The sequence below is a fragment of the Varanus komodoensis genome, unplaced genomic scaffold, assembly GCF_004798865.1.
Source record: "Varanus komodoensis strain SLA01 unplaced genomic scaffold, ASM479886v1 scaffold9, whole genome shotgun sequence".
Classification (NCBI taxonomy): domain Eukaryota; kingdom Metazoa; phylum Chordata; class Lepidosauria; order Squamata; family Varanidae; genus Varanus; species Varanus komodoensis.
The window spans coordinates 33,649,624-33,676,730 of NW_025336598.1; the positions used below are offsets into that span (position 1 = coordinate 33,649,624).

General features: G+C 43.4%; 1 protein-coding gene across 5 annotated transcripts in view; it reads left to right on the forward strand.

Moving 5' to 3' along the window:
* Positions 1–455: 455 nt before the first annotated feature.
* The window catches only part of ITGB6 (integrin subunit beta 6), a 64,101-nt gene continuing 37,449 nt past the window's right edge, over positions 456–27,107 (forward strand). For 4 of the 5 annotated variants that reach the window (XR_006413514.1, XR_006413515.1, XM_044417859.1 and 1 more), the window contains exons 1-4: positions 456–1,179; positions 25,809–25,875; positions 26,316–26,390; positions 26,787–26,866. Coding sequence is in view for 3 of the 5 variants with exons in the window: in XM_044417859.1 (XP_044273794.1) it covers positions 26,333–26,390; positions 26,787–26,866 (138 nt within the window). In the remaining 2 variants the exon portion in view is untranslated. Of the gene's footprint in view, positions 1,180–24,860; positions 26,391–26,786; positions 26,867–27,107 lie in introns of those variants that run through there. The other variant, XM_044417860.1, reaches the window with a different exon arrangement.

Here is a 27,107-nt window from a genome sequence, read left to right on the forward strand (position 1 = left end):
AGCCGGCAAGGCTAGTTCTGCAATGGTTCAAGCCATCCTTTGGCGCTGCAGTCATCCAGTGGTTCAAAAAAACTTGTGACTGGCCCTTCAGCTTGCCAACCCCATGGGGCAGGGCTCTGCCAATGCTGTTTTTCTGCCTGACTATGAAAGAACAACAGTGGTGTAGCCTGGATCATGGGAATCAAACTGCTAGGGTACGGTGGAGGCCACAACTCAGTGGGACGGCTTAGCATACAGCAGCCCCACATTCAATCCCATAGGGTTGGGGGGGAAAGCTCCTATTCTGAAACCTTGGAGACCCCTGGCCAGTCATTTTTCACATGCCAGAGGGACCCCTGGTCTGGCTTTCTGGATCCCCAACTCTATTTCATACAATAGAAGAGCATTTACTAAAAGCTTTTGGAGCTGAACAATCAGCTACAAGCAAATGCATCACCCTGATGAGTCTGCATTTCTTCCATATCTCTTTAACCTGGGTTTTCAAAGAGCAGGCCATTAGTCATCATGGCTCAATGCAACAGATTTATCTGCAAATGGATGGAAACTCATCCACATGGAATTTCACCATCCATCGGGAAACAGAGCGCTCCTTCTTGACTTTCCCACAAAACATGAGCAATCTCCCTGACCAGTTCACTTCGCCAGTGACGCATTGCTGGAGCGAAGGGAAAAGAAGGCATCTCTGACAGGCATCTGCTGTGCCCACCCAGGCACCCTGTGTTTACTGTAAGTTTGAACATGCTCGAGCAAAACATAAATACGGCTCCTGCTCGCTTCCACTCCATCTCCTGCATAAGTAATACATTGGCATAGCTTTGCCATTTGTCAGCCAGCCGCCTCCGAACACACTTGCTCGTCAATCTAATTTTAACCTTTTCCCACACAAGCCCTTGTAAATCAACCCAGGCATTCTGTCGTTCTCTACTCCTTGGCCTTCACATTGTTGCCTTTATTTATATTTTTATATAAAATAGTGCTGCACAATGTGTTTTATAGAACATATTCCTTGTAGCTGGTGGAAAGAAAATTAAATAGAATCGCTATTGCTTTGAAACTAATACAAAAATAGTGGGAACCTACGCCAAAGATAAATGGTATGTCTGGCAAAAAAGATTGATAATGGATGCAGCTAATGCGTTTCGACACTTTCCAAAATGAAAGTCCTGCCCACATCGGAAGGTAAGTACTTTTATGTACTTTTAAAAATGCTAACTAACTCACAGCACAGATGCCTAGATACATGGTTGTCTTGTCACTGGAATTTTTCCATGGGGTCACTGGGATGAATCTATCACTGTATTTATGAATACTCCTGTCTTGGTTTCTTTTACTCTAGCCATAACTGAAGGGAAAGGAAAGTTGGGCCTATTATTTCAGTGGAGCCAAAGTCTCCACTGATAAGCTTCCCTCTCTTCTTCTCCATGTGGGGTATTGATGCCAATTCCCAAAAAACATTACACGGTGGCATGTCTTACTGAATGTATGTGGCTTCTGAAGATGGTTGCCTTGAGCTGCTTTTGCGCAGAATAGCAGTATAAGGTTTGGTCCCAAAGGCTTTCTAGGGTGTTCAGGACAGGCAAAGAAAGTGCTGGTATTTCAAATCTTTAATTCCACTTGCTTGTTTCTCAGTGTTCACAACATGAGAGAACTCTGTTTTTGTAAAGGAAGGTTCCGGGGACATTTGGACAAAAAACCACAAGTGCCCCTAAATCCAGTTGAAACTGTTGGGAGTCAAGACCATGGGGCATGGAGCACGCTGCTCCCGATCATTTCAGTGTGCCAAGCTTTCTTTGGACTGCCGTGTTCTTAAAGGCAAAGGGGTATTTTCAAACACTTCTGCCTTCTCTGCAGCTCCTGCCACATGTATACTTGGAAAACGTTTGCTGCTATAATCCATACATTCAGTTCCTTTCCTATCTTGTTTGTTTGCTTTTAACTGACAGCTGTGAAACACACTGGGGTAGTTTATTACTCATAAAATAAAACATTTAGAATGGCTGACTTGCATCCAACACATATTTTAAATCTGATTTCAAAACTATGGTGTCTTATAAATGCTGCTAAACATTTCATCTAGGCTTATAATAGGGATTTGCTGAAATGGCACTATTTTGGGCGTCTATTCTATTTTTACTCATGGACAGCAAAGGGATTCAGAAACTTCACCAAACCAAACTACCTTCTCTCTCTCCCTTGTATTGTGGCACAATCTAATGAGAAATACTCCAAATGTCAAACACATGTACATAGAGAGATAGTGTGGTGTAGTGGTTAAGAACACAGGGCAGGGACTCGGACAATCTGGGTTCTAGTCCCCGCTCAGCCTTGGAGATAACTAGGTAACTTGGGGTTAGTCGCTGCCTCTCAGCCCAACCTACCTCATGGGGTTCTTGCTGCAATGGTAAGATTGAGAAAAGGGGGGTAATGGTGTTAAGTTGCCTTGAGTTCTTTGAAAGACAAAATGGTGGCATAGAGATATAATTGATCGATTGTTTGTTTCATTAAGCCAGAGACAAAGAATTTGCATGCCTACAGGTTTGCTTAATATATTTATGTTTTCCTTAAAGGAAATAGTCTGATGCATACAGGTCATGCATCAAAATGGCCTGGAAGTCATTGTGTGTGATAAACAGGTGTGCGTCCCTTTCTTTTTTATTTGTTGCAAACACCACACTTGCTTTATCACGCGTGATTATTTACGTAAGATTTTCGCACATTAAAAAAGAGCCATAGAAGTGGTTTTCATGCAAGGAAATGGCATCTAAGGGGGTCCTCTGACTCCAGCAGGAAATTCTCACATAGAGCCAGAACAATAACAAAGTCTGCAAAGAGCTGTACATCCTACAGACCTTTCAGTCCTCTGCAAACTCTTTGACCTGCTTATGCTTCCAGAACAAGTGCTTCATTCCCACTTCCTGTTTCAATCCCCACCCCTGGCGCGCGCACACTGGATGTTTCCTCACAAAATTAATTTTGAGAATGATTAAAACAACGAAAGAACTGCTGTTGCAAGCCCTGAGTGGTGTATATATCTAAATAATCAAACATGAATCATCCGTTTCTCACCCTTTTTTCCCCTATGGAATATGTATGTGTTCAAGTCCTATAGGAGGGGTGGCCAGATTTAGGCTGGGGAGGTGCTTTGAGTTTATATACAGCTTGCCACTCACCACCTGCTGCTGCCACCTGCGGGTGCCCCCTTACTGCTGGCCCCCACTGCTTATGGGTGCCCATTTGTGGCTCTCAAGCCTCTGACATCATCCATATGTGGCTCTTCCATTGTGCAGTCTGGCCACCCCTGGCCTATAGGATCTATGATACTGTGCAGAGACAGAATTGGACAGCAGTCAGGCTAAAATACACTGTCAAGTTCAGCTGACATTATTGTGCTGGGCAATATGCATAGAGTTGTCTGTTTCTGAACTCACTTGGGGAACAAAATATTTTGGCTATGAGATTCCCCCCCCCCCACTCTCTCTCTCTAAACCAGAATTAAATTGTCTCTCATAAAAGACTGAGCAGAAAAGAGGAAATGGATCCTTGTATCTATTTCTCAGATTGATCAAAATTGCTTATTGTTCTGGCACATTTGTAGTTAATTTTCTCTTGTAATATTAATTGGATAACTCCCAATGTTAACCTTACTTAATGGAAGTGTATGCAGGACTGTATCAGAATGAGCTATTTTGTAGATAGACTAGAATATCAGGCTTCTGTTGTGGATCCTGCATTGGCTTCCTTGACTTCTCAGGGGCAGGATGGGGGTCTGTGTGCTACCTGGCCAGAGCTGAATGCAGTGGGTGCCTATGTGTGAAAAGAGCTCCCACCTACAGTCACCTGCTGAGGCGTCTCCCGCATTGGGCTGCCCAAGGCTTGCCTGGATGTTGGGTTTTTTTATGCAGGGAAAGCAGTGGAGTGGTCCATTAAATGCACCTATTCGTGCTACATTAAATGCACCTATTCGTATTTCACAGGATTCTTGTGTATACTTCCTTTCTCAGTTTGCTTTTAGGAGGCACCCCAGTAAAGCTGGCGCAAGCCCGGAATCATTCATTTGAAGTCCCAAATTGTTGAGAGACCACCTGCCTAGCTGCTTGCTGAAATAAAGGTACAGGAGCACAGATGGGCTCGGTGGCCCCTGATCCCCCTAGATCACCTGGCTTTTTGCCCACCTGTGCTTCACCTCCTGCTGCCCCCTCCTAGAAACTTTCTGCCTGGATTTCATTCTCCCCGAAATCAAAGCCCTTCTCTCTTGAACTTATATCCTTTCCCAAATTGGGGTGTCCTTGGAAGAGAGGGTCCTTTAAGGACATGTGCACCCCACAGAAAGAGGGAGGAAGGGACACTAGAGCATATGTAAATTAGCACGTGCACATTTGTATGCTTTTCCTATCCTGTCTTCCAGAGCCCTGCATTTTGTACCTAGCACTGCTGCTCAGTTTGCATTTGCACACTATCAACAGCACGTCTCTTCCCACAGTGGTCAGCAAGATGTTTTGGGAAGTTCAGAAGCACAGAAGCTGCCATAGGTCTATGTAGCCGAGCATGGTCTACACCCAGGGTAGGCAAAATGTTACCCTCCAGATGTTTAGGACTACGATTCCCATAGGCCCCAGTCAGCATGGTGTGGTCAAAGGAGCTGGGAGTTGTAGTACAAAATGCCTGGAAGACACAATGATAATTACCCCTGGCTTTAGCTAGAGGCTGTGTCCAGCGGTTCCTAGAAATGCCAAGAAGGGAATGTGGGACGTTTTGAATGCAAAGCATATGCGCGCTTGCTGAGCTGTGGACCTTCACAATGCAGAATCACACGGTGCTCACTGTGAAGTCAGTTCTGAGTTCATTGAATTTGCTTCCAAAGATTTTAGGAGTGGGTAGCACTGAAAATGAATGCTTGGATCAGTACTGATGCCCATGACTTACTCTTGGGTCACTTCCTGTGCAGTTTCTGTTTGCCTAAGATTTTTTTAAAATGCTGAGTTCCGTGCACATTTCTACTTCACAGAATCCTTTAGTTTGTGTCTCAAGATGCATATGAAGGAATCTTGCACCATGATCAAGGTGCTGAGATGCTGCATGGAGTACAATGAAGGGTGAGAGGTACATTGCACAGATAACAGAAAACAAGGATCTGTCACAAGTATTCAGCTTGGAGGAAAAAGCGTGCCTGAGACTAATGTAGTTGTATTAGTTACATTGATTGTTCTAGTTTTTCAAACCACATAGCCTGAGGACTATTAAAGTAAAGTAAACTATTTGGAAAAGACAAATAAATGGATTCTCAATGAACTTAATCATCCCTGAAGACAGTCATGAAAGCAATTATTTAATCTTAGTTTATTTTTGTTCTGAATATTCATGCCTGAATCAAAACCTGTTATGTTAAAGCCTGGCCAAGATGACAATTTTTGCTGAACGACACACAATTTGGAAAGCAAAGGTTGCCTGGCTGAGTTAAGACAACATGATAACACATACTTCAACAACTCACAGTCCTGGTCTCTGTGCATCACGCTTATGGGGCTTTAGTGACAGCAGAAGGGGGTTGGAAGAAACTTCTACAGCTCGGGGTCACAGAGTGGGTGGAGCTGCTGCCCCTTCCAGAGTCCAGTTATAGGGAGAGAAGGGGCCCCAGGCCCTCAGGCTCCTTTTGACCACACACCATTTAGGTTCGAATTCAGGCTTTGATCAAGGCCTGAATCCAAGCCGTGCTGGGGGCACAGGTGGTGTGGAGCTTGTTGGCAAGGGAGGTTGAAAGAACAAATTGGTCCTTTCCATGATGGAGTGAGAGCTATGGAGCAGATTTGCTGCTGTGCTAGCACTGGAGTGAATGCTTGGAATAGGACTTTACTAAACTTCACAGTAGAAGCCTGGGGTTTCCAGGGAGTTGTCTGTAGTGCCCTTAAGCCTGCAGGCACCTCTCTTGATGTCCACCATGCACCCCTCCCTTTCTGGGAGGGTTGTATAGTGGAATCCAAAACTATCTTTGGGCACAGAAAAGCAGTTTTGTGGTTTGGATTTCAGACCCCCAACTCTGTGGGTAAGTTATGTTTCCCATTTCAGCAGTTTCCCTTCTGGACAGTGAGTGTTTTGTGACTGTGTCCTACCATCATGGAAGCCATATGGCAAAAATGCTGGGAAATGTGCTCATTAACCCAAAAATAATGGGAATTGCTTGCATTCAGGGTGATCTATTACCAAGATTCTTCTGGTGGGTAGCTGAATCACAACATGGCCAAGCATCAACTGGTTCCTTAACCTGTTGGGAGAATCAACAAATCTCACAGCTGCACCAGACATCCAAATCAGGTTCCTTCACAATGATGTAGCACGGATTCTCTTACTACTTTTAAATTTAAAAAATGACAGGATCTGAAATGCCCGGAGGTCAAAAACTTAAATGCAGGGAGGTTGGATCAAAGAGAGGAGAGAAATAGGATCAAAGCCATTTTTTTCATACTTCACATGCTCCAGAACTAAGATATCACTTTAAAAGTGGCTCCTGGGGGTTAGCTGAAATGATACATTGCACCCAGATCAAATTGAGCACCCATGTTGCCTGAACAAGACCTACCAAGTGCCAAAATTACAGGATTTGCTGCCTTCTGTAATCCCATCATTGTGGAACCACTTCACATCTTTGCTTTGCCTGCCATTGCCATGTTCTGATTCTGTCAGGAACTGTAGAGGCTGACAACTCCTGCTGAAGCTGCATGTGGGAACATCCTTCTAATGCTTTATCAAGCACTGAACATCACTTAAGTCATGTTGACCTAGGCAAAAGCAGCAGAGTGCAACCTTGATGCTGTGTTTGGCCCAGAGTCCTGCTGAGCCAGAGAGAGAGTGCAAATATTGGTTTTCTGATGTGCCCATTACTACCCACACTGATGCCTGGCATCCACCACACTTTGACCCAATTTAGGCATTCACCATCAAAAGTAAGGCAAGGATGATTGTAGCCTGAGACTCTATGTTGTATTGTGAGTAAATGCAGGGACAACTGCAGGGTACTCTGCATATTTAAAAGGTTGTACAATTATGCAAAGTGGTAGTGGCAATGGTACAATCACCACTGTAGTAAAACCGCTTTTATTCTGTCAGCGGTCAGAGTACCACTTTAGGAGGAACATTTATATTTCTGGCCAAAGATATAGCCCTTTTTTCATTTTTGAATTTGTTTCTTCTTCTCTGATTCTTCTTTCTGTGAGAAATTGTCCCCAGGTCTTCTTCACAATTACCCTTTTCTTCTTTTGAACATGGGTTCTCCTCTCTGCTGAAGTTATCTTTTCTGGTTCTTGTGTTAACCATTGTCATATCCCCATCAATCAAAATTTAATGTCGCTAAGAGATGGCTCCAAAAAAGTGGGCTAGATACAAAGAGGCCTTTTTGTTCCTAGAAGCTTTCCACTTACAGAAGGCCTCCTCCTGAGAGCAGAATGGCATCTTTGGATCTAACCCAAAGCTTAGCGCTAGGATGTACCTGCGTAAGATGCAAGGTCCCTGTCATCCGTGAGAAGATTCTGATCCAAGGCAGGAGTCCTGTCGGCAGAAACAGGGTGGACTTGGCCCATGCCTGGTCCCTCTGCAATCCCTATGCCTCCCCCATGTCCCCCCGAGGACTGGAGACACTCTGGGACAGAGGTGGAAGTGGTGTAGAGGACCACAGAATGAGGAGAAGACCTTTTCAAGCCACCCTTTCCGCTGGCATGTGCCAGTAACATCAAAGCCACAAGTCCTTTTATTTTTATTTTATTTTTCAAGGATAAACTGTTTGACTTACACCAATGACCTTGCTAGAGTTATTATAAGGGTATTTAGGAAAGAAAGGGGGAGATGGAGAGAGAGAGAGAGAGAGAAGTCATAAAATACAGTGTGTGTGTGCGGGGGGGGGGGTTGTTTTTGAAATTTAATCTTCAGTATATCCAAGAGTGCATCTGTATCCTTTGCTCGCTCGCTCTCTCTCTCTCTCTCTCTCTCTCTCTCTCTCTCTCTCTCTCTCTCTCTCACACACACACACACACACACACACACACACACACACACACACACCCCACCACCACCACCACCACCACCACCACCACCACCACCACCTCCAGTCCTCTTAGCTTGGCACTCATCCGCACTGCCTTGCCGATCCCCTTTCCCCCAGCCTGAACTAGGACATGTGGAGACCAAGGGGCAGCCTACCAATGCTTACTGAGAGATAAGACTCACTGAACCCAGTAGGAAAAAGATGGCTCAGTAAAGTGGTTGGCCTGGCCTGCCTGTTTGCTGCTACGCACATTAAGTATGCCCTGCAGTTGGACTATGGAAATGGCTAACAGATCCTGGGGCCAGAGGATGAACATTATTAATAGACAACAGGAGTTTTCATTGATGCTGCATGTAAGCACACCTGTGAAAACAGAAGGGAAGAGACCCATAGAATCACAGTGTGCCCGGAGACATTGATGGAATAGCTTGAGCATAGCCAAAAAAATAAACATCTGGATAAACTACTAGTGTGTAACATCCAGCATTCAGAGGCTCATAGCTTCAGAATACTTACCAGATGCTCAAGCATTTTAACTGTGCAGTGTATCTTTATGTTCTTTGCACTAAATTTCCCCAACTGCATCCTACATCGATGGAGGAGAGGGCAGTTGAGAACAATGAGGAAGGAGCATTTCTTGCATTCGTCTTGCCTTTCTGTGCCTGCCTGCCTGCCTGCCTGCCTGCCTGTTCCAGACAACTTTAGCGTGTGGGACTCCACCATGGCAAGTGTTCTTTCGCATTCTCATTGCAGTTGCCGCAGCTCCTGCTATTTCTTGCTGCAGATGGACAACAATAGTACCAGACATCCATCTCTCTGTTCATGCTGCCTTTCGAGCCATTACATAACTGAAATGTCTACCAATATGAGTGCCATTATAAGCATTTCAGACTAGAAAAAGCCCTCTAACTCCCTGCATTCCTCAGCCAGCCATGGCATAAGTAGGTATAAAATTGCTCCTTGAAACAGAAGAGAGAGGGAGTGGTAGTACTAATCAAGTGCTGATCTGTTGTGAAATAGCCTAACGAGCATTGCTTCAAATCTTAGTCCATAATTAAAAGCACTGCCAAAAATGCCACATGAGAATTAATAGCAGTAAGAAAACAGCATAACCAAAACATGTAGTAGGTATTTGTCCAGGATTGTCCAGAGTGCTCTGAGAACTAGAACTGGAAAAGTCAGGCCACAGATGTGGGAAAAGCTCTTCCAGCTTGGCTCTCAATCAATTTCACTTAGGTGCTCACAGTCAAGTATAGATCAGCTTTGGTATCTTCTCTATCATGATGATGCGGGTGGCCAGGGAAGACTGTCTTCTCTAAGACCTCGTTCACACAACATGGTAAGCCAGAGTACAGGACAAGTATGAGTTGCCACTGAACTGCAGGTTGTAACTGAATATGTTGTGTCATGTGAACCCAGCTGTGTTCACAGTCTATGACAGATTAAATAGGATGACCCAGAATCCACAGTCCAACAACAGGACACAGTTTCTTAGTGCAACAGTACTCACACAACACAATGACCTATTGTGTTCAGCAACAATCTACATGCAAGCCATATTCTGGCTTGTTGCATGGACCAGCCAGACTGCCAATGTGCTCTAATGCCAGCACGCAGATGAAATGGGTTAACAGCCAAGCTACATGATTAGCAAATTCATAGGGGGAAATATTATCCTTTATCCAAATATTATCCTCATGTTTGCAGCAGGAAATTAGCCCTATTGTATCACTAGCAAGAAGCCCCTTTGTTTTCCCAAACACCTGAACAACGGAACACACCTTTTAAATGACAGTGAGCGTTCCCCTTGAAACAGTGACACTGATATATCAAAGCAGCTCACCTAGCAATTTAGAAGTATCAAATGGTAACAAAGTTTCCACCTCTCTCCACAGACAGAGACCTTTTCCTTTTCACCTTATTTAATCGATATTTTGAAGTAGCAAATTTCACTTTTGACAACTGATGTGAAACTGAGAGAGCTGCACAGCAAGTATCCCTCCAACACTCAGCTGTTGGTTTCGCAGGGATAGTTCATATATTACTTTGGAGAAATCATGCAAAGGAATGAAACTGAAATTTGGAGATATCATCATTACTATCATTATTAGTGTTATTCCTATACTGCCTAATAGCTTAAACTTTCTGACCAAATACAATAAAAATAAAATACTCTGCAGGATTGGATGAATAAGGTCTCCAAAACATGTTGGAGATGCTATTTCGGCCTTCCTCAGTTTGGTAGCCTCCACATGTTTTGGACTTCAACTCTCACCAGCCCAGGCTAGCAGCTGTATTCCAAAACATCTGGGGAAGCATGATGAGGAAGGCAGCATTAGGAGCATCATAGAAAGCCACAGTCCAACCCAGAGGCAAGCACAGCTAAACCCACTTATGCCCACCTAAATTGCACCATTTCCATGTACATGCACTATGAGACTTACCTGGAAGTCTTATATTCAGACTATTGAATAGTACTTTCAGTGGCTTAGTTTTAGGACCCTAACAAACAGTTATCTCTGGATCTCAAATATTAATAACAAATCTCTAGCCCACAAAGAATATTTTAAAAATATTAGTCATTCATTCAGAATATTAAACATGCTGTGACAGCCATTTATGTTTGTTCGTAATGATCTCATGTCTGAACCTTTTCTGTATGAATGAAAGTACAAAAAGTGTCTTTATCTTCCAAAGACTCAGATATCTAATAGTCATGCCTGAACATAAGTAAAAGGATCAGTCATCATGTTTATCTCTGTTCACTGTTCAGACATTTATTTCTTATTAATCAGGCTAAGCATTAACTCTGCTTGACTGCCTCTTTTTATATCAGACAGCATATTGTTAGCTATGGGTGATTCAACAGCTCTGTTGATCTATCAAATCTATCAGTCAAGGAAGCATCAATCACACTGCCTTCTCGTGTTGGTGGCATTCAAAATGCCTGGAACTCATCAGCCCATGAATCTGGCAAATTGTGCCAGATCACTGGAGTGGACAAGAAATGGAACTCAGTTGATGTGCAGTTAAAAGAGGGGAAAATACCCACCAACCTGATGACTATGGCTATTTCCAGGTTGGCTGGTTTTAGAGAATGGTAGCTCAGCATCTACAAGGCTTTATTTCCAGATCTGGTGGCAGCATGAGCTTTCTGTTGGGTTTTCTCACATTATGGGAATGAAGCAGAATTATTGGTGTGTGCTAGGTTGGAAATGCGATGCAGACATCACAATGCACACAGGGCACTACATCACCTATACATCACCAACCACTGAAAGCCCTCCACTGCTTGGTCACTGTGAAGGGCTGTGAGTGGTTGTCAAAATGGTAACTGTGGAAACTGGGGGTCAGGTAGGGCTTTGCAATCTCAGGAAAAAAGTTAAAAGGACAAAAAACCATGGTGAGCTAAAAGGACCCGTGATCATGGCAGTGGACACCCAGCCAGTGTTAACGATCACAAAGTACTATTTAAGCCACTTGTAGGGCAGCTGGCACTGGCCCAGAAAACCTGGCAACAGTGGCAAGGGCCATAGCTCTTGCCAAGAGGTGCATTAGCTGCTTACCAGTAACCACCACTGGTTACTGTGTTTAGACAGGATGACAACCCATCATGGATACACGAAGTCCCAGAAAAGCAGTGGGTTGTCAGAGTGGCTTGTTGCCCATGAACATGTCACCATGTGGGAAATGCTCCAGGTTTGCATGACAAGACAACTTAGCATGGCTTGTTGCCACACACAATGCTTTGCTGTGTCATGTAAACCCAAGCAGAGATATATACAAAGGAAGCACTTAAGCTATTGCTTAAAAGATAACAATGCTGGCACCAGGCAGGCCTTGTAAGAGAAATAATTCCAAGCCTATCTCGAAGGAGGCACCTAGAGGTGAGCTTTAGTTCACGAATGTTTTATATGGGTAGGTTCAAGCCACGAACGATATGGCATCATACTATTCTGTCCCAAGTCATGTAATGCTTTACAGGTCAAAACAAGCACTTTTAATCAGGCTTGGAAATATATAGGCAGCTAGTGGAAGTAAGTCAGAATAGGTGTCATATGTTCAAATCTTCTTGTTCTTATTATCAGTTTGGCTGCCCATCTTGCAGCTTCTGCATTGTCTTCAAAGGTAGCCCCATGTAGAGCATATTCCACTAACCTAACTTACGGGTTACCAGTGCATAGACAACTGCCTCCAAGTTATTGCTGTCCAGAAGGGGGCAGAGCTGAGCCACCAACGGGGTAGGCACACCATGGTACTGAGTGTGCTTGAGTCACAAGCGACAAAGATGGGTCGTGGGAACTCCCTAGCTACGAAGCTGCTCCTTCAAGAGGGGCTGCAACCGCATCTAGAAGAACCTCCTGGTAATAGTATCATGGTCTTGTCTGGACTGCATTTCAGATCATGAGCCCTCATCCAGGCACTGATTTAGCACATCCACAGCCTCACCTGATAGAGATGAAAAGCAGAAATACAGCGCTGTGCCATCAGCATAGTGACGGTCGTGCACTCCAAAGTTCCCCGTGCCCCCACACAGTGGATGCATCCATACCTTGAACAGCCTACACACCAAACCAACCCCTGCAGAACTCCATATTGGAGAATCCATGGGGCTGAGCAGTAATACCCAAGTTCCACCTTCTAGAGCCGACCATCCAAGTGGGAGCAGAACAACTACAGAGCAGGATCTCCTGCTCCCGACTCAGACAACCACCCCAGAAGGACTCCATGGTTGATGTAACTGAAAGCCACTGGGAGGTCAAAAGGGCTGCCTTGCTGTTCTTGCTCAGGCAGCCTTGCGCCACCCTTCTCACAAGGAGACACCGATCACTTCCCTGGCTCGGCCAGCTGTTCCGTCCCTGCCAGTTTTTGCAAGCCAAGAGGGGCAGGGATCCAACAAGAAAGTGTTTGCACAAACCTTTCCAAGAGCTTTGTCAATGTCCTTGAGCTGCACCGCTGAAATTCAGCCAAGAAAGCTGGGCAAGGATGTGCAGTGAATAGCTCACCTAATTTACCTGCTGCAGCACTGCGGTTTAAGTCCCAGCAGATGTAAGGGGTTTTGTCCTGGAAGGGTATTACAGCAGGCCTCAAAAGATTGTCAGTGTCCGCAGGGCAGCAAGTAATAGGCCACAGACGGTCCTGTAGCTCTCCTGCCCAGCACTCAGCCAATTCGGTGGTGGCAGCAAGAGGCTGTTCCTTGGCCACCCTCACTGCAGACTTTAAATGACAATGGAGTGCATTCTCCATGTCTTCATAATGCCCAGGAGTGTCCAGAGCTGTTGCTCAGAAAGCAAGCAGTTCGAGAGTGACTTCCCAAAGTGGATCTTGCTCCTCTCCCCTGGGGAATACTCATGGTGAAGGTGCTAGCAATAAAGAACTGGATTCTCCTGGCTGGAATGAGGAAGAATTGGCTCTCTGAATCAAGGTGGTGGAGAGGCAGGAGCGGCGGTGAGGAAAAATGCGGGGTAGGAAAAGCCGCAACGACTGCTAGAAAACTCTTCAGGAGGAAAGGGAAAAGCAGGGGCAAAAGGAGACATCAAGAATTGATATGTTTCTCAGAAGTTTGTGAATGTCTGAAGATCAGATTTTTAATGCAAACAAAAATCTCATTAAATTGCCCTGAGAGCTTTGGCTATTGGGCTCTATATAATGTAACAAATGAATGAATGTAATATGAGTGTCGTACTATTAAAGTGTGTGAGACCAATATGGCAACAATACCCCAGACTGCTGGATCAGATTATATGTGAGATGTTTAACTAAAAGCTATGAGTCAACAGACTGCCTTTATTCTCTGCCTTACAAAACATGGCACAGCTGTGTACTGGCTTTGGATTAATTTTCTGTGTAGTATCTGGTAATGATTAACTGGAAAGTGGCTAAAGTACATTCAGGAGAAAAGTTAAAAGACTGAATAATAACAAACTAGTTAAGGGGGAAAGTAGATCATGCCTTTACCCTGGTTGGTATATTTTTAAAAGATACCTGTGAAGATTACTTTGTTTCCCACTTATTTTAAGTTTCAGTGTCATTACCCCCATTATTCTAGTAAGACAGGTTATTAATGGATGTGTGATTGCAGTACTGGGATTCATAAAGGCAAGCTTTGTTAGGCCTAGTCACAAAAATCCAACCATATAAAATGTATCGGTCAGTATTGAAGCTGAATTAAGAGACTAAATTCTTTGCTCAAATTGCTATCTTAGAAGATTATTCAGCCCTTAGAAGCTTGAAGCCCACATTTTGTTTTGTTTTGTTTTTTGTTTAAAGAAGCAGCAGCAGCTTTAGCTTAACCTCTGTGGCCATCCAGAAGAAACAATCAGTCTTCAGTAAAGGTTCTATGATAAAATTCCAGATCCCTTTTTCATAGGAAACAGGTGGGAAAAGGCTCTAGCTTTTATGCCTTGCTGAGTCAGAGACTTGGGGAAGCAAGAGCCAGTCTGGGGTTTTGTTCCCGAGATAATATAGAAGTTGCAGCTGTTGAAGGACATAACTGTTCACCCACATGGTGGTTTGGGCTGAATGGTTTTCTGCTGAGTGCAGGCGGGAAGGGCCCTAATTGTAGCAGCTAGACATTTTCTGAGTTTCTCTTTCCTTCCTCTGGCCCTTGCCATGTTTTTTGCTTGTATCTATACATAACTTACATCAGCATTTCTCAGGATTAATTTTCTTATGAATGTTCCATTAATCCAGACTGAAATGTTAAAGATACTTGGCTTGAGTGAGAGCTTTTCATTTGAACAAGCAACCAAAAAAAAAAAAAAAAGCATAGCTTTGTTTTGTGAAAGTGTATACAGGTGTTTAAGTTATAGAGAAAGGTGGAAAAATGTAGCTAATTCTCGGTTACTGAGAAAGATTAAGATTATGTTAAAGGTAAATGCTAGTGTGGCATGTAATGGACACAAAGCAAGGTCAGCATTCCAGTCTGTGTTTTCTCCTGAAAAAATATGCATCACTAAAACCGAGGGGATCTGTCCAACTGCTTGTGCACTGATTTCTGTCCATAGAGCATGTTAAAGATCTTCACATCTAGCAAAGTGCCTACCTTTCCTAAAGGAACAGAGTAGATTCCACATACTGTAAGTAATCAACAAATTAAGAACAAGCAAACAAAAAATAGAAAGGAGGAGTTTAAAATTAAATAGTTAAATAATGTTTCAGTTCACACACACACACACACAGAGACAAGCACGAACATATAATTTAAAATGAGTTGTCTCAGAAGGTAGCAGTTTTTACCTTCCTACTATCTGTGAAATCCACTGGCTGCTTGGAAGTTTCTTTATGGTTCTTTGCAATAGATTATATTGAGTCTGTATTGAAATAAATGTTGATTTTAATAGATTCTATTGAAAAATATTGCTGCAGATCTCTGATTTTTAGATACAAAAATGATGCTGTGCTTTTTCACAGTCAGAGATGCTGACTTTAAGTTGATTCACCTGGTAAGCATGCAATCCTATGCCAGACAAAAGCCTGGCTGGGGAATGCTGAGAGCTGGATTGCTTTTGTCTAGCAAAACATGCATAGGATTGCACCTTCCATTAATCTCTGCCATGGCTCTTGGCCACAGCTCTTTTGATCCAGATTTCAGTGTTAGAAGTCCTGCAGTTTTTCAGCTCTGAGCTATTACCCTTGAGTTGCCATCAGCAGGAACATGATTAATTCTTTAGATGTCACTTTTGCATTTTGTTCATGAGATCGGTAAAAATGAAAGGTTTTTCTTCAGTGTATATAATACTTTCCTGCATAGTATATGGTGAAAATGCAGCCGCTTCCTTTGTCCCCCTGTGGCCAAGCAGCTGTGTAAGAGCTTTTCAGCACAGGGCATTTCTTAGAGTTAGCCACAGACTCATGACAAAGGAGTTTCACTCCCGTTCTTTCCGAACCCTTTCCCATTTTTCTTAGATGGGCAAGCATTTTCCACTGGCACAGAGCCCCTGTTGGATACAACTCAGTATAGATAGCTTTGGTCATCCACATTATCACTGCCACTGGCATGGAGCAGCTGTTAATTTGAATAGTGCTATCACTGCAGGTACAGATTCTGCCATGTCAGTCACATAAATACAGGAGTGGAGTTAAAGTGTCCACTTTGCAATAGAAACATGGCAAGAATCTTACTGGGTCACACTGTGCCTGCTGTTTGCCATGGTGGCCAACCAGATGTCTCTGGGAAGTCCAAAAGCCATGCGCAAATGCAATCTACTGATCCATTTGTTCTACAAATCTATGCAATCCATTTGTTTGCTTGCGTTTTGAAGCCATCTAACCCAGTACAACTTCCTGGTAGGAATTTCCCTACATTGACTGAGTCCATGCATGTGCTGCTCATTAATAAATCACAGTGATTTATTAACCACGCCCAGGCATGCTGTCCAATTTCCCTAATTACCCTCATTGAATGTTGCCTGTCATTATGTGAGAACCTGGTGAGGGTGCGTGGCCTGGGTAGTAAACAAATCAACCAGCAACCCTAAAACAGTTGTGGGAAACTGGGTGACATGCACCTGGCCCAGGCAGGGGTGGCGAAAAAGCTGCCATGGCTTATTATCCATGCTTGTGTCAGGTGAACCGGGCCATCAAGGAGAAACCATGGATGATCATGATGGAAATGAGCTTTCTTTCCTTCTGGCCTCCTCGTGCGGCTGTGTGGAACAGATGGTGTGCCTTCCATATCGGAAGTCCAGACAATGCTTCTGCAGCTGCTTCAGATTGCTTAAGATCAAGAAGTAGCATTGGATAATGGATAATGTTTTGCCAACAAATTTCATGCATAAACCTGGCTGATCAATGGAGGTTGTGACATGAACTGGGCACATGCTGGTCCTTCACCCTGCAGTTTCTGCTATGAGAGGAGCAAGGCTGCTAGGGATAGCTGCTAGATTTCTTGTTAAGTATTGGCAGCAAGGCAGCGGTTTGGGACATCCGCTATCTCTGCTGAGAAACAGTTCACTTAACAAAAATAAGCACATTGAGAATAGGTATTAAGCAGTCTTTTCCCAGTATTTGAAGATTTGGAAGAATTGGCTATGTGAGTGCTTCAGCTTATCTTTGAATCAACACTTTTAACCCTCCGTATCCATTGGTCATGTTTTCTACCCCACCAGTGGGCTTCTCATAGTTTCCAAACCACTCACCTTATTGCAAAATAAAAGTTAAAATGACAAAATAAAAGATCAGAGTAAATAATTAAGAGCTACTCTCTTCCTTGACCCATTGCTTTGGACACTGTGCAAAGCCAGTTATACAAATAGTATAGAGAACATGGTAGCTTAATAAAGTGACTGTGTGTGCATTGCAAAGGTGTGGGGTAGTTTGTGGTGTGAATATAACCATCCCGGATGTCAAAACCATATAGGAATACTCACCCTGCTGTACATTTCTAGATCATGTCTAAACATGCATAGGACTGCACCCTAAGTTAACAAGTAAATGCACTGTTTATTAGTGATAGTTTTTTTTATGTAAGATGTGCATTTTATTTTTGTAATGGTTAATTTGAAGTACGCATGGTATAGGGGTTTACAATAAAATGTGTTACAATTTTGTTACAATCATTGAACATGGTTATTCCAATTGGTTAGAAATTGGTTTGTATTCTTGTCTCCATCTTCAGTGAAAAGCCATCTCAGGGTTGTCAAACTTCCAACATGTGACAAAAATTGATTATGCAGAAAGCTTGAGCATTTCAATACTGTGCTGGTTATGTTTGTTAAATTCCTGAAGGACACATTTAATTATTCAAAGGACAGAGATAATTATTTTGTGCTTGCCAAGCATGCACTTCACCAGAAGATGGCAGCACTTTGTATAAATGCAAGCTCTACTCTTAAAACAACACAGCTGACTATGGTCTGGGGCCTTTCAGTGCAGCAGCCTCAAAAGCTCCAGGCGCACAGGCTGAAGGGCTGGGCTGCCCTGCCAAATGACAGAACGCAGGACTGGAAAAAGAAAATTAAATCATGGCTCTTCAGCGTCCAGGCCTTCGCCCTGAAATCCCACATTCAATAATGTTCTATAGGATGCTGACAATGATGTTCACATCCAATAATGTTCTATAGGAGAAACTGGAAGCGAAAAATAGGAGTACATTCTCCAGTCACTATGCCAGGACTGGGGAACTCGTGACCTTCCAGATGTTTCCTACAACTCCAATCAGTCATAGCCATACCTCAAGTTACCCACACCTGTGCCATACAGATATTGCAACAGGCACAAGAGATTGGGCCTTCCTACCACTTGGATAAATTACCCGTTCAGAAAACCACTTTAATTGTACACCCATGTGTGGCACATTCAGCAGCTCCTATATGAACATTCAAAATCTAATGCACTAGAGAGGGAATCCCAGAAAACCAAGAGTCTTGTGTGAACTTTTGCAATTTCATATCCACTGCATGGTAAATATTAGATATAATTTGCACTTATGATTGCAAAGCAGGGTATCAAACATTTTTTAATCCATAGAGAGTCTTTACTAGCTACATATCAACTTTATGAGTTAGGCTTTTGATGCCTTTTAACACTCCTTGGCTTGCACGATTGAATTTAACTGAGCATGCATTATGTAAGGACCTGACTGTACCTTTTGGAAACACTGTTTTCCTTTATCTTTTGACCCAACCATCATGGTGAACAAACAGGGACACTTTAACCCCAGAAAATAGTTGAACACTGAACTTCAGCACTTGGGTCATGATCTAAAAGTGGATTTCATTATGTTTTACAGTTGGTCACATTCATCCTACCATACTATTTGAATTCACTTCCAAGTAAGCATGCTTATGACTGCAGCCTTATTTGAATTTCAAGTATCTGGTTCAGTTGTAATTCTTTTTTTCAGGTTGTGGACCTTTCTAAATATATATAGAGATATCTTTTTATTTTTGCGTTATTATTGTTCTTAATAAACTATTAAGTTATAATTTATATGCGAAATGTCTGTTTCCTTCATGTAACTACAGGAATTGTGTGGGGAGCAGGGGAGGGCATCCTACTTGTTACACAGCAGACATCTATGAAAAGCTGGGTAGTTTGAATCATGCCTAAGCCTTTATCACCCTCCCCAGGCTGCCTTCTACTCTCTGGGGTTGTGGGATGGGATTCTAGTTCAGCCTTCCCAGAAAGTCTTGTGTGTCCCTTTTCAAAGCATAAGCAGTCTTCCTGTGAGCTAAAGAATGCGAGAACCACTCACCACACGCCATTTTAGAAGGCAGCATCAAAGGCATCATCCTCTGATGTCATCATATGCACCTCTTACATAAAACTGATGTAACTTAAAGACACTCATATACTTGCTCATTCCACACACACCCTTGTTTTTTCCTTCTCCTTCCCTTGTTTTTATGATTGCTCATTTTGTGTTTACCTAAGGTGAGAATATGACTTGTTAGTATTTTCTAAATATGGTAAAGAGCGTGTAGCTGTGTCTCCTTCAAAGCAAAATGAAGGGAAAACTCAAGAGACTTTATGAGTCACCAGCAGTTTCTTCCAGCAGTTTCCTTGGCTTCTGCACAGTGAACTGCCTTGTCTATCTGGCCACCAACCCTTGAAGAGCACCAGAGGAGCCCTGCTGGATCGGTCCTGCTCAGTAGGGTCAAAGGCCTACCCCGTCAGGCACTCATGGGAAGTCCCAGTTGGGCAGGACATGAGCGCCACTGCACCCTCCTGCTCATTCTCCCAGGAAATGGCATGCAAAACCCTTCCGGTACTGGGTGTAAAAGCTGGCTCTCACATTATTCATTGTATTTCTATGCTGCCTTTTTCAGGCCAACCAAGGCAGTTCACAAGAAAATCAAATATAAAAGACATGCTCCCCCAAAATAGTTAAATATTAAAAACTTTGTTTAAAAAATAACTATGGGCAGGGGGCCTCGGCAAGTGAGGGCGTCTTTGAAAGGGCTGCTCCCACTGATCTTGGTGAGGAAGCAGATTGGTATCAAAAGAGGTGGTTCTTCAGACAGCCAAGCCATACACTGAGCATGCTTCTAGGATTCTACATCCTTCAGGGCTGCAGTTGGCAGGCTGGGAGGAACAGAGGGGACAATCTTTGCCTCCCTAACCTCCGACCTCCTTTAGCTCCTCCTCTAGCTTTTTCCCTAGATAAGCTTTTTGGAGGGATAGGGAGGAAGTACAGACAAGGCTTGGGATGCCTCATATCCTGGCTTCTTGCTTCTTCTCCTCTCCTTCCGCTGGAATGCCCCCTATTCTCTCTTCCCAAGGTTAATTTTCTGACCTTATATTTCTCCTCACGCCACCTGCAAGGGTGTGGAATTGGAGATGGGCTCTCCAGCTCTCCCTTCTGACCTCAGTGTAGTGGCTGTGAGCTCAGCAGGCATTTTTCAAGGCATCCAGTGGTCCCTGGAATGCTTACCCAAGTACCATACAATTGCTCCATACTGTGGCAACATGAGCATGACACCACCCACCCCTTAACACTCCAGCTGCCACACTGTGCACCAGCTGAGCCTTCCAGACACCCTCCAAGGGCAGCCCCATAACCTAACCAAGCTGTGGATCACTGCTGCCAGATCAGGCTGACTCAGGAGCAGTCACAGCTGGCAAGGACAGCATAACAGCCAGGAACACTCCCAAGATGCAAATTGATCTTCGAGGGGAAGGTAAGCCTACCCAGTAGCCAAGCCAGCAGCCCTTGAGACCCCCCCTCCCCCTCCCCCTCTACAGGTTTGCTTACTCCCCTTTTAAAGCCCTCCAAGCTGGTGGTCAATATTACATCTTGTGGTAGCAAATGCAGCTGTCTTTTATCTGTTGTGCATTTTCTTTTATTTGTCTCAAAATCAATTGTGTTTGCACATGAACAGGCTTTCAGGATGAGGAGCTTGGAGCTGCCCAGAGGCTTGTGCTGGGTCCATGGACAAAGGTGTAGACCTTTCACAACTGTTCACAAAAGGCATACACCTTTAAAAATAGCTACAGCCACCAGATAATAACCACCTGAAGCCTGTTTGCTTTCCTGTCAACTGGACTTAAAAGCTGAACAACAAACTTAAATGGTCAGATTTTTCCTCCTGAATTTGTCAAACACAGCCGCATCTTGTTTACTTTCACCAGCAAGGGAAACCTATCCCATTCCGGTTCTCCTTCTCCCCTTCCATTCTGGCTTCCAGGCATCAAGATCACCTGCAGCTTCCTCAATAGAGGAACTGACGTGACCATGTGCTTTTATCAATGGGTCAAGCACTTGAGCTAGTGCTTTGGCTGGGCTTATATTGGAAATCCTAACCATTCTTACTAAGGAGTAAGGCAGCCCTCTTGAATTAGGTGGAACTTATTTCTGAATTAACACAAGCAGGGTAATGCAGAGAAGCAGCATCTCTGGGCCATGCAGTTTACAGCTGTTTCTCTGAGCTAGATAAATTTCTGATGCAGGAATCATCAGCAAACTCCAGCTGTGCCCATCAACAAGGAAAAGAGGGGAAGATGTGGCAATACAGGCTTTAATCTTTTCTTTAGAAAAACACCCAGATATTATTGATGGACCCCGTGAAGTTTCTAAGCTTGTGCAGCACCTGATATCTGCTTGCAGCAAACTTACTGGAATCGAGTGGATTCCTCCCAGGAGAGTATCTGTGGTGGTCTTGGGTGACAGGGATCCTTCCAGGGGTGGTAGTCAGGAAAGGCAAGGCACATGCCCACCCACCCTTCTTCTAGGCAAAAAGAGCAGTACAGGATGTCCTGCACTGCGCTCCTGCATCACACTGGGCTCTTTCACATTTATTGCCCGTACTTCTAGCTCTGGCTGAATGTTGATTTTATACCTCCAGTGATACATAAAAGCTTCTGTTCCTTCAGCTTTCACTCAGCAGCTTCCTAAGGAAGTTGTTCACTTCTTTGTTTGATTAATGGCACAAGTTACTGGAAACAAAACAGAAAATGAAGTGAAACAAGAGTCTGCCTTTGCAGTGATGTGTGCAAGCAGCCAGGGGGAAGTTTTGCCTTTGCATCTTCTGGGGTGGGTCGGGTGGACTGGGGTGAGAACCTCTGCCAGGGATTTTCACAGCGTGTAATGCCTGAGTCACCTGACTTTCTGGCACCATTTCTGGCATCACAGCCCAGATTTCTTCAGGCTGGCTATCTCACAATGTTTGTATAGGCTGTGTTTTTCACAAAGTATATATCCTTTGTTGTGGTACTCTTCTGGGAGTGAGAGAGGTGGCTTCTGGGGCAGGGGGCTGCAAGCTGTGAGGGGCTAGTGGTGGCAGTAAGAGTGGAAGTATCCCATTGGGCTTTCTGCTTTCTTTTTGGGAGCATTCACTAATGGGAATAGCATGAACTGGCCATGTGGCTTCCAGCACTGGGTAAGGAAGGCTGCTCTGGGCTCAGCCTGGACAGCCTCGGCAAAATGGCAGCAGCTCTTAGGAGGAGAGAAAGACAGTCGACCTTCAGTTGTTTCCCTGCCCTTCTCCCCATGTTCCCTGTGGCTTCCCTGCAGAGCCGCAGTGTTCAAACTGTGTCCCCCATGTTCCCAGGGTCCTCTGAGAATCATCCAAGGGTCTGACATGACACTTTACTCTTATCATGACCATGGAACTATAAGAGCAGGGATCTCAAACTCTCAAATTGGCCTGCGGGCCACTTGCCGGGACGGGTGGGGCACAGGGGAGGAGCCCTGCGGCCTTCAAAGCACCGGCAGCGCCTGGGCCGGCCTCCGGGAGTGAGGCAGGATGAGCGGCCCACCACCCCCACGGTGGTGGAATACTTGATGCGGCCCAGCCTCACCCAGCCTCTACTTCCAGCGGCCCCCAGGTCAGTTGAGTTTGAGACCCCTGTATAAGATCTTCATGGGGCAAAAGACAAGCACATCCAAGTCATTAAAATGAAATATATTTTTGTATTATTTGTTTGTGATAGTAAAATTTAGTACGTATTCAGCATTATTTAGTTACAAAGTAATCAATGGCTTCATTGATACATTGTTTCTCTTTATATTATAGGTATTGTTGCAATGTTAACTGTAACATTTTGTTCAAATAAAATGCATTACATGAAGCATATTCATGAATGGGTTCCACACTGATTGTTCACCTTGAGAAAAATTGCTTGCATATCTCAGGTCTGAACAGCACTGCACTACAAAATGGAGGAAAGAGGATGCTTAGAAAGCCACCATTTTTAAGTGTGAAAAATCGGAGCTGGCAAGACATTCCTTTGCTAGGATGCTACTCCTCTGTGTGAGCTGGACTACAAGATTGATTGAATCTATTTTGCAAACAGTATGCCACATCTCAGGAACGGCAAATGCTACACCCAAGTGATACTTATAATTAGTAATTTCACTGAAATGTCAGGAGGAATAATGTTTCATCAGCTTCAGAAAATTAATGGGATCTCCCAGTAAATGAGAGTTTCATTCCCAGAGTGTGAACCCAGAGAGTTCGTGCTGGCTGTAATCACCGGCCGCCACCAAATCCAAGGGGCTGTGGTGCGAATGGGCAGCACCCATGGGTGGAGCAGGGAAGAACAGGCAGCAAGATCTCCTTACAGCAGAAACCAGAGAGCAACCCTGAGCTCAAAAGGTTTCCACAGGCTCACCTGGAGGCGCACAGAACATTTCAAAAATCCACATGCATTTCTGAAACTGCTTTAAAATGTTAGCGTGTGTGGCTCTTGGTTTAGATACTATTCGAATGTGTGCTTCCAGATCCCCGCCCCCCCCCCCGTCAAAAAAACATACACCACTCTGAGCTATCTTAGAAGATGCTCAAAAGCTCGGATCCACTCCTATGCATGCAGCCAGTGCACCATCCCAAATTCACCATCCTCAGTTGTCCACACAGCCATAACCCATCCTAGCGGGACTCACAGGCATAAAGTTCTTTTAGAATAATATATTCATAATATACTATTATATTATAGGATATTAATAATATACTAATCTTTCAGAATAGTATCTTTAAAGCAGATAATCATATAACGAACAACTCCAGTCACATTTCTGACAGGCTGGCAATGCATTATATATGCACACACAGACACACACAGCACGGACTGTGGTAGACCTGGGTATGCTCATGCAAATATGCTGACACTGGGCCTATTTACTGCGTCTCCCATCACCTGATGCTCTCTGGACACTTATTTGCCCCTTCCCTTCCCTCACCACAAGGGCTGCAGGGCTCTGGACCTTGGTACTGAAGTCCAGACCACTGACTCAAGGCTTGCTCCATGATTCCCACTAAGGAAGTGGCTTGGCCAATAGTGGGAGGACTGGCTGAGTCAGCTGCTTGGCAGTCAGGCAAGCATTTGCATGTATCTAGAATTTCCTGGGGATAACTTCCTATAATTTAATCAATAGAGGACACAGAGATGTAATCAGGTACTAGCATCCTTCTGGAGTTTTTTCTTTCTCTCATCCCAAGCAGCCTTCAAGTTTCTTGCTGCTGCCTTGCTTCAAACAAATGTATCATTTAGCCATGTTGTTTGTGCTATGTCTGGAAACATCTTGGCTGTAACATGGCTCCAAGTGGAACATGAATCCAGACATTAAAGCCCAATAGACAACGCAGTGTAGGATGCCATAGTTTGTGTTAGGGTTCACTACAATACCCTGACCCAGTAGTGTTCATGCTCACTGGGATTTCCCCATTCACTCACAACTGGATTTATTTATTTATTACAAGCGTTTGTATCCCATCCTTCCGCACAAGCGCTCAGGATGGCTTACATAGTATAAAATTCCAAAACTACAATAATAAAACCACACTTATTAAAATATCTAAAATTGAACATTATAAACTAAAAAATAAGAAAGGAAAAATAAAATAGGAAGTGCAACTGTGAAAACAAAAAGAAAACAAAAAATCTTAAAACATCTAAAACCCTTAATTGTTAAAATGATGGTTAAATAAAAAGATCTTTACCTGGTGCCAGAAGGAGTATAACGGCACCAGGTGGACCTCTCTGGGGAGCGCATTCCATAGTCTGGAATTTAGATCAACTCCTGTTGATGGTGCTTGAGCAGGAGACAAATTATTGTGAATTAATCTAAATTCCACCTTCAGCTATCATTTGGAAAGCAATTAAGTGTTTCCTGTGCCTTGGGATGCTTGTCTGTATGCAAAGGACCTCAGGCAGTCAACATTTTGCCAAGCTCCCAAGCTCATGTAAATCTCTTCTCTTAGTTATCTTGCAACATGCATTACAACATGCTGGTATTTAGTTGAAAGTTCCAACAATTTTAGTCTTCAGCCCCCCACATGCGCAGTAGTCTGTTTTATGACTCTTATGCAAAATTCTACACATTCCACAAGTTTCTCCAATTTGGAGCTAGGTTTTCTGAAGGATCATTTCTTCCCGTATTTATTTGTCCTGTACCCAAAGGTCATCTTCAGAAGCCCTCCTTTGGGTTCTCCCCCAAATGAGGTCAAGTGGGTGGCCACTAAGGAAATGGCCTTTTCAGGGCTAGCACACCAGTTCTGGAATGCCCTGGCCAGAAAGGCTTCCCTGATCAGCTGAAGAACTTTGTATTATTCCAGAATCTTTAGCTCTTCCGTTATGTTTGTAAGCATATTCTTGTGTTTTCAGTTTTACATTGCTTTTGCTCTGGCTCTTACTCTGGTTTTATTTCGTCTTCAGCTAAAAGGATTAATATTATTTGCCATCGTGTTGCATTTTAGGGTTTCAATTTTTGTGAACAACCCAGAAGTCTTTGACTATTGGTCAGTATAGAAATATAATTAATAATTAATAAATGATATATCTATGTTTCTTATTACGTTTTCTCAGTAGTATGTATTTATTTTTCCCTTTTCAGAATTATTTTTAGAAGGTTCATACCCAGCAAGGACATTGGAAAGGATGGGATTTTTATGCCAATCCAGGTACCTAACTCAAATAATTAAATCATTCAACAAATATGCTGAGCAGATTGAGTTTACTTTTTAAATGAAGCTTTGGAGTCTATATGTACCTCGCTAAGCAGTGTAAAAGTGTAAAAGATCAGTGTAAAAGATCCAGCACTGTACCTGTGTGAATTCCTCACCTTCTGACTGTATACCTGCCTTCCTTATAAGGGAAACAAGGAAGTAAAATAAGAACATTCCATATCCATGCTGATTACCTTACGCACAGCTTGCCGTCCACCTACAAGTTCCTACCTACTCTGCTTTGTCTGTATCAGTACAGTGTTCAGGTAATCAGGAGGTTTCTTCTAAAACCTGAAGGCTTAAACAATACATAGGAAGACTTGATGACTTCTGAAAGGTTCTGCACTGATCTCATACTGGACGTACTTAATGCCTGATATCTTTTGTACATGCAGCTACAACTGAACGACGAATGGGAATGAAATTGCTTTACGTCTTTTTCCTGTTTCTGCAAAGAGATAAAGTACAAGGTAAGACTCACAGGTGATGAGTCAGATTTTGAAAATATGTTTCCCACTACCCTCTGCTCACTTTTTTACTTTAATAAAATGCTGCCAGGCATCTACAGTATCTTCCTACACAAAGGTGTATGCATTTTACTCCTGTGCCTGTATTTATAACTTGTAGCTGTGACTTAGATATATAACAGGCTGAACAAGACTTAGTTTAATTATTGTAATTTTAATTTTCGTAGGATTTGTGGTCACTTGTTTTGACTTTCTAAAGACTTTTGAACAGACAAGTAGAACTTGTTCTGGTCACAGGCTGACTTTTAAGAAGCTGGAAGGGACATTATCTGGAATATTTTGTACCTAGAATAACTAAACATACATTAACCTACTATAATTTCTTACTTTGAAATATAGGAGATTGTGATCCAGGGAGTGCAGTGAACTGTGAAGAATGTTTGCTTGTTGGACCACACTGCGGCTGGTGTTTTCAAGAGGTAACTCAAATATTTTAAAGTCGTGCATTCATTGGAGGCAATTATGTCAAGGGTTTGTTCATATTTTGGACTCTAATCCAGATCCTGGCTTGCCAAAACTAATCTAGAGGCTTGATCAAAAGGTCTACGGTAAAAAAGTGACTTTCCTCAATCCTTTCATCTAAACCACCTTACAGAGAGGCTGTTCAGATATTTCAAAAACAGATTGATACACGGCATGGTTGGGGGTGCTGTTTTAGAA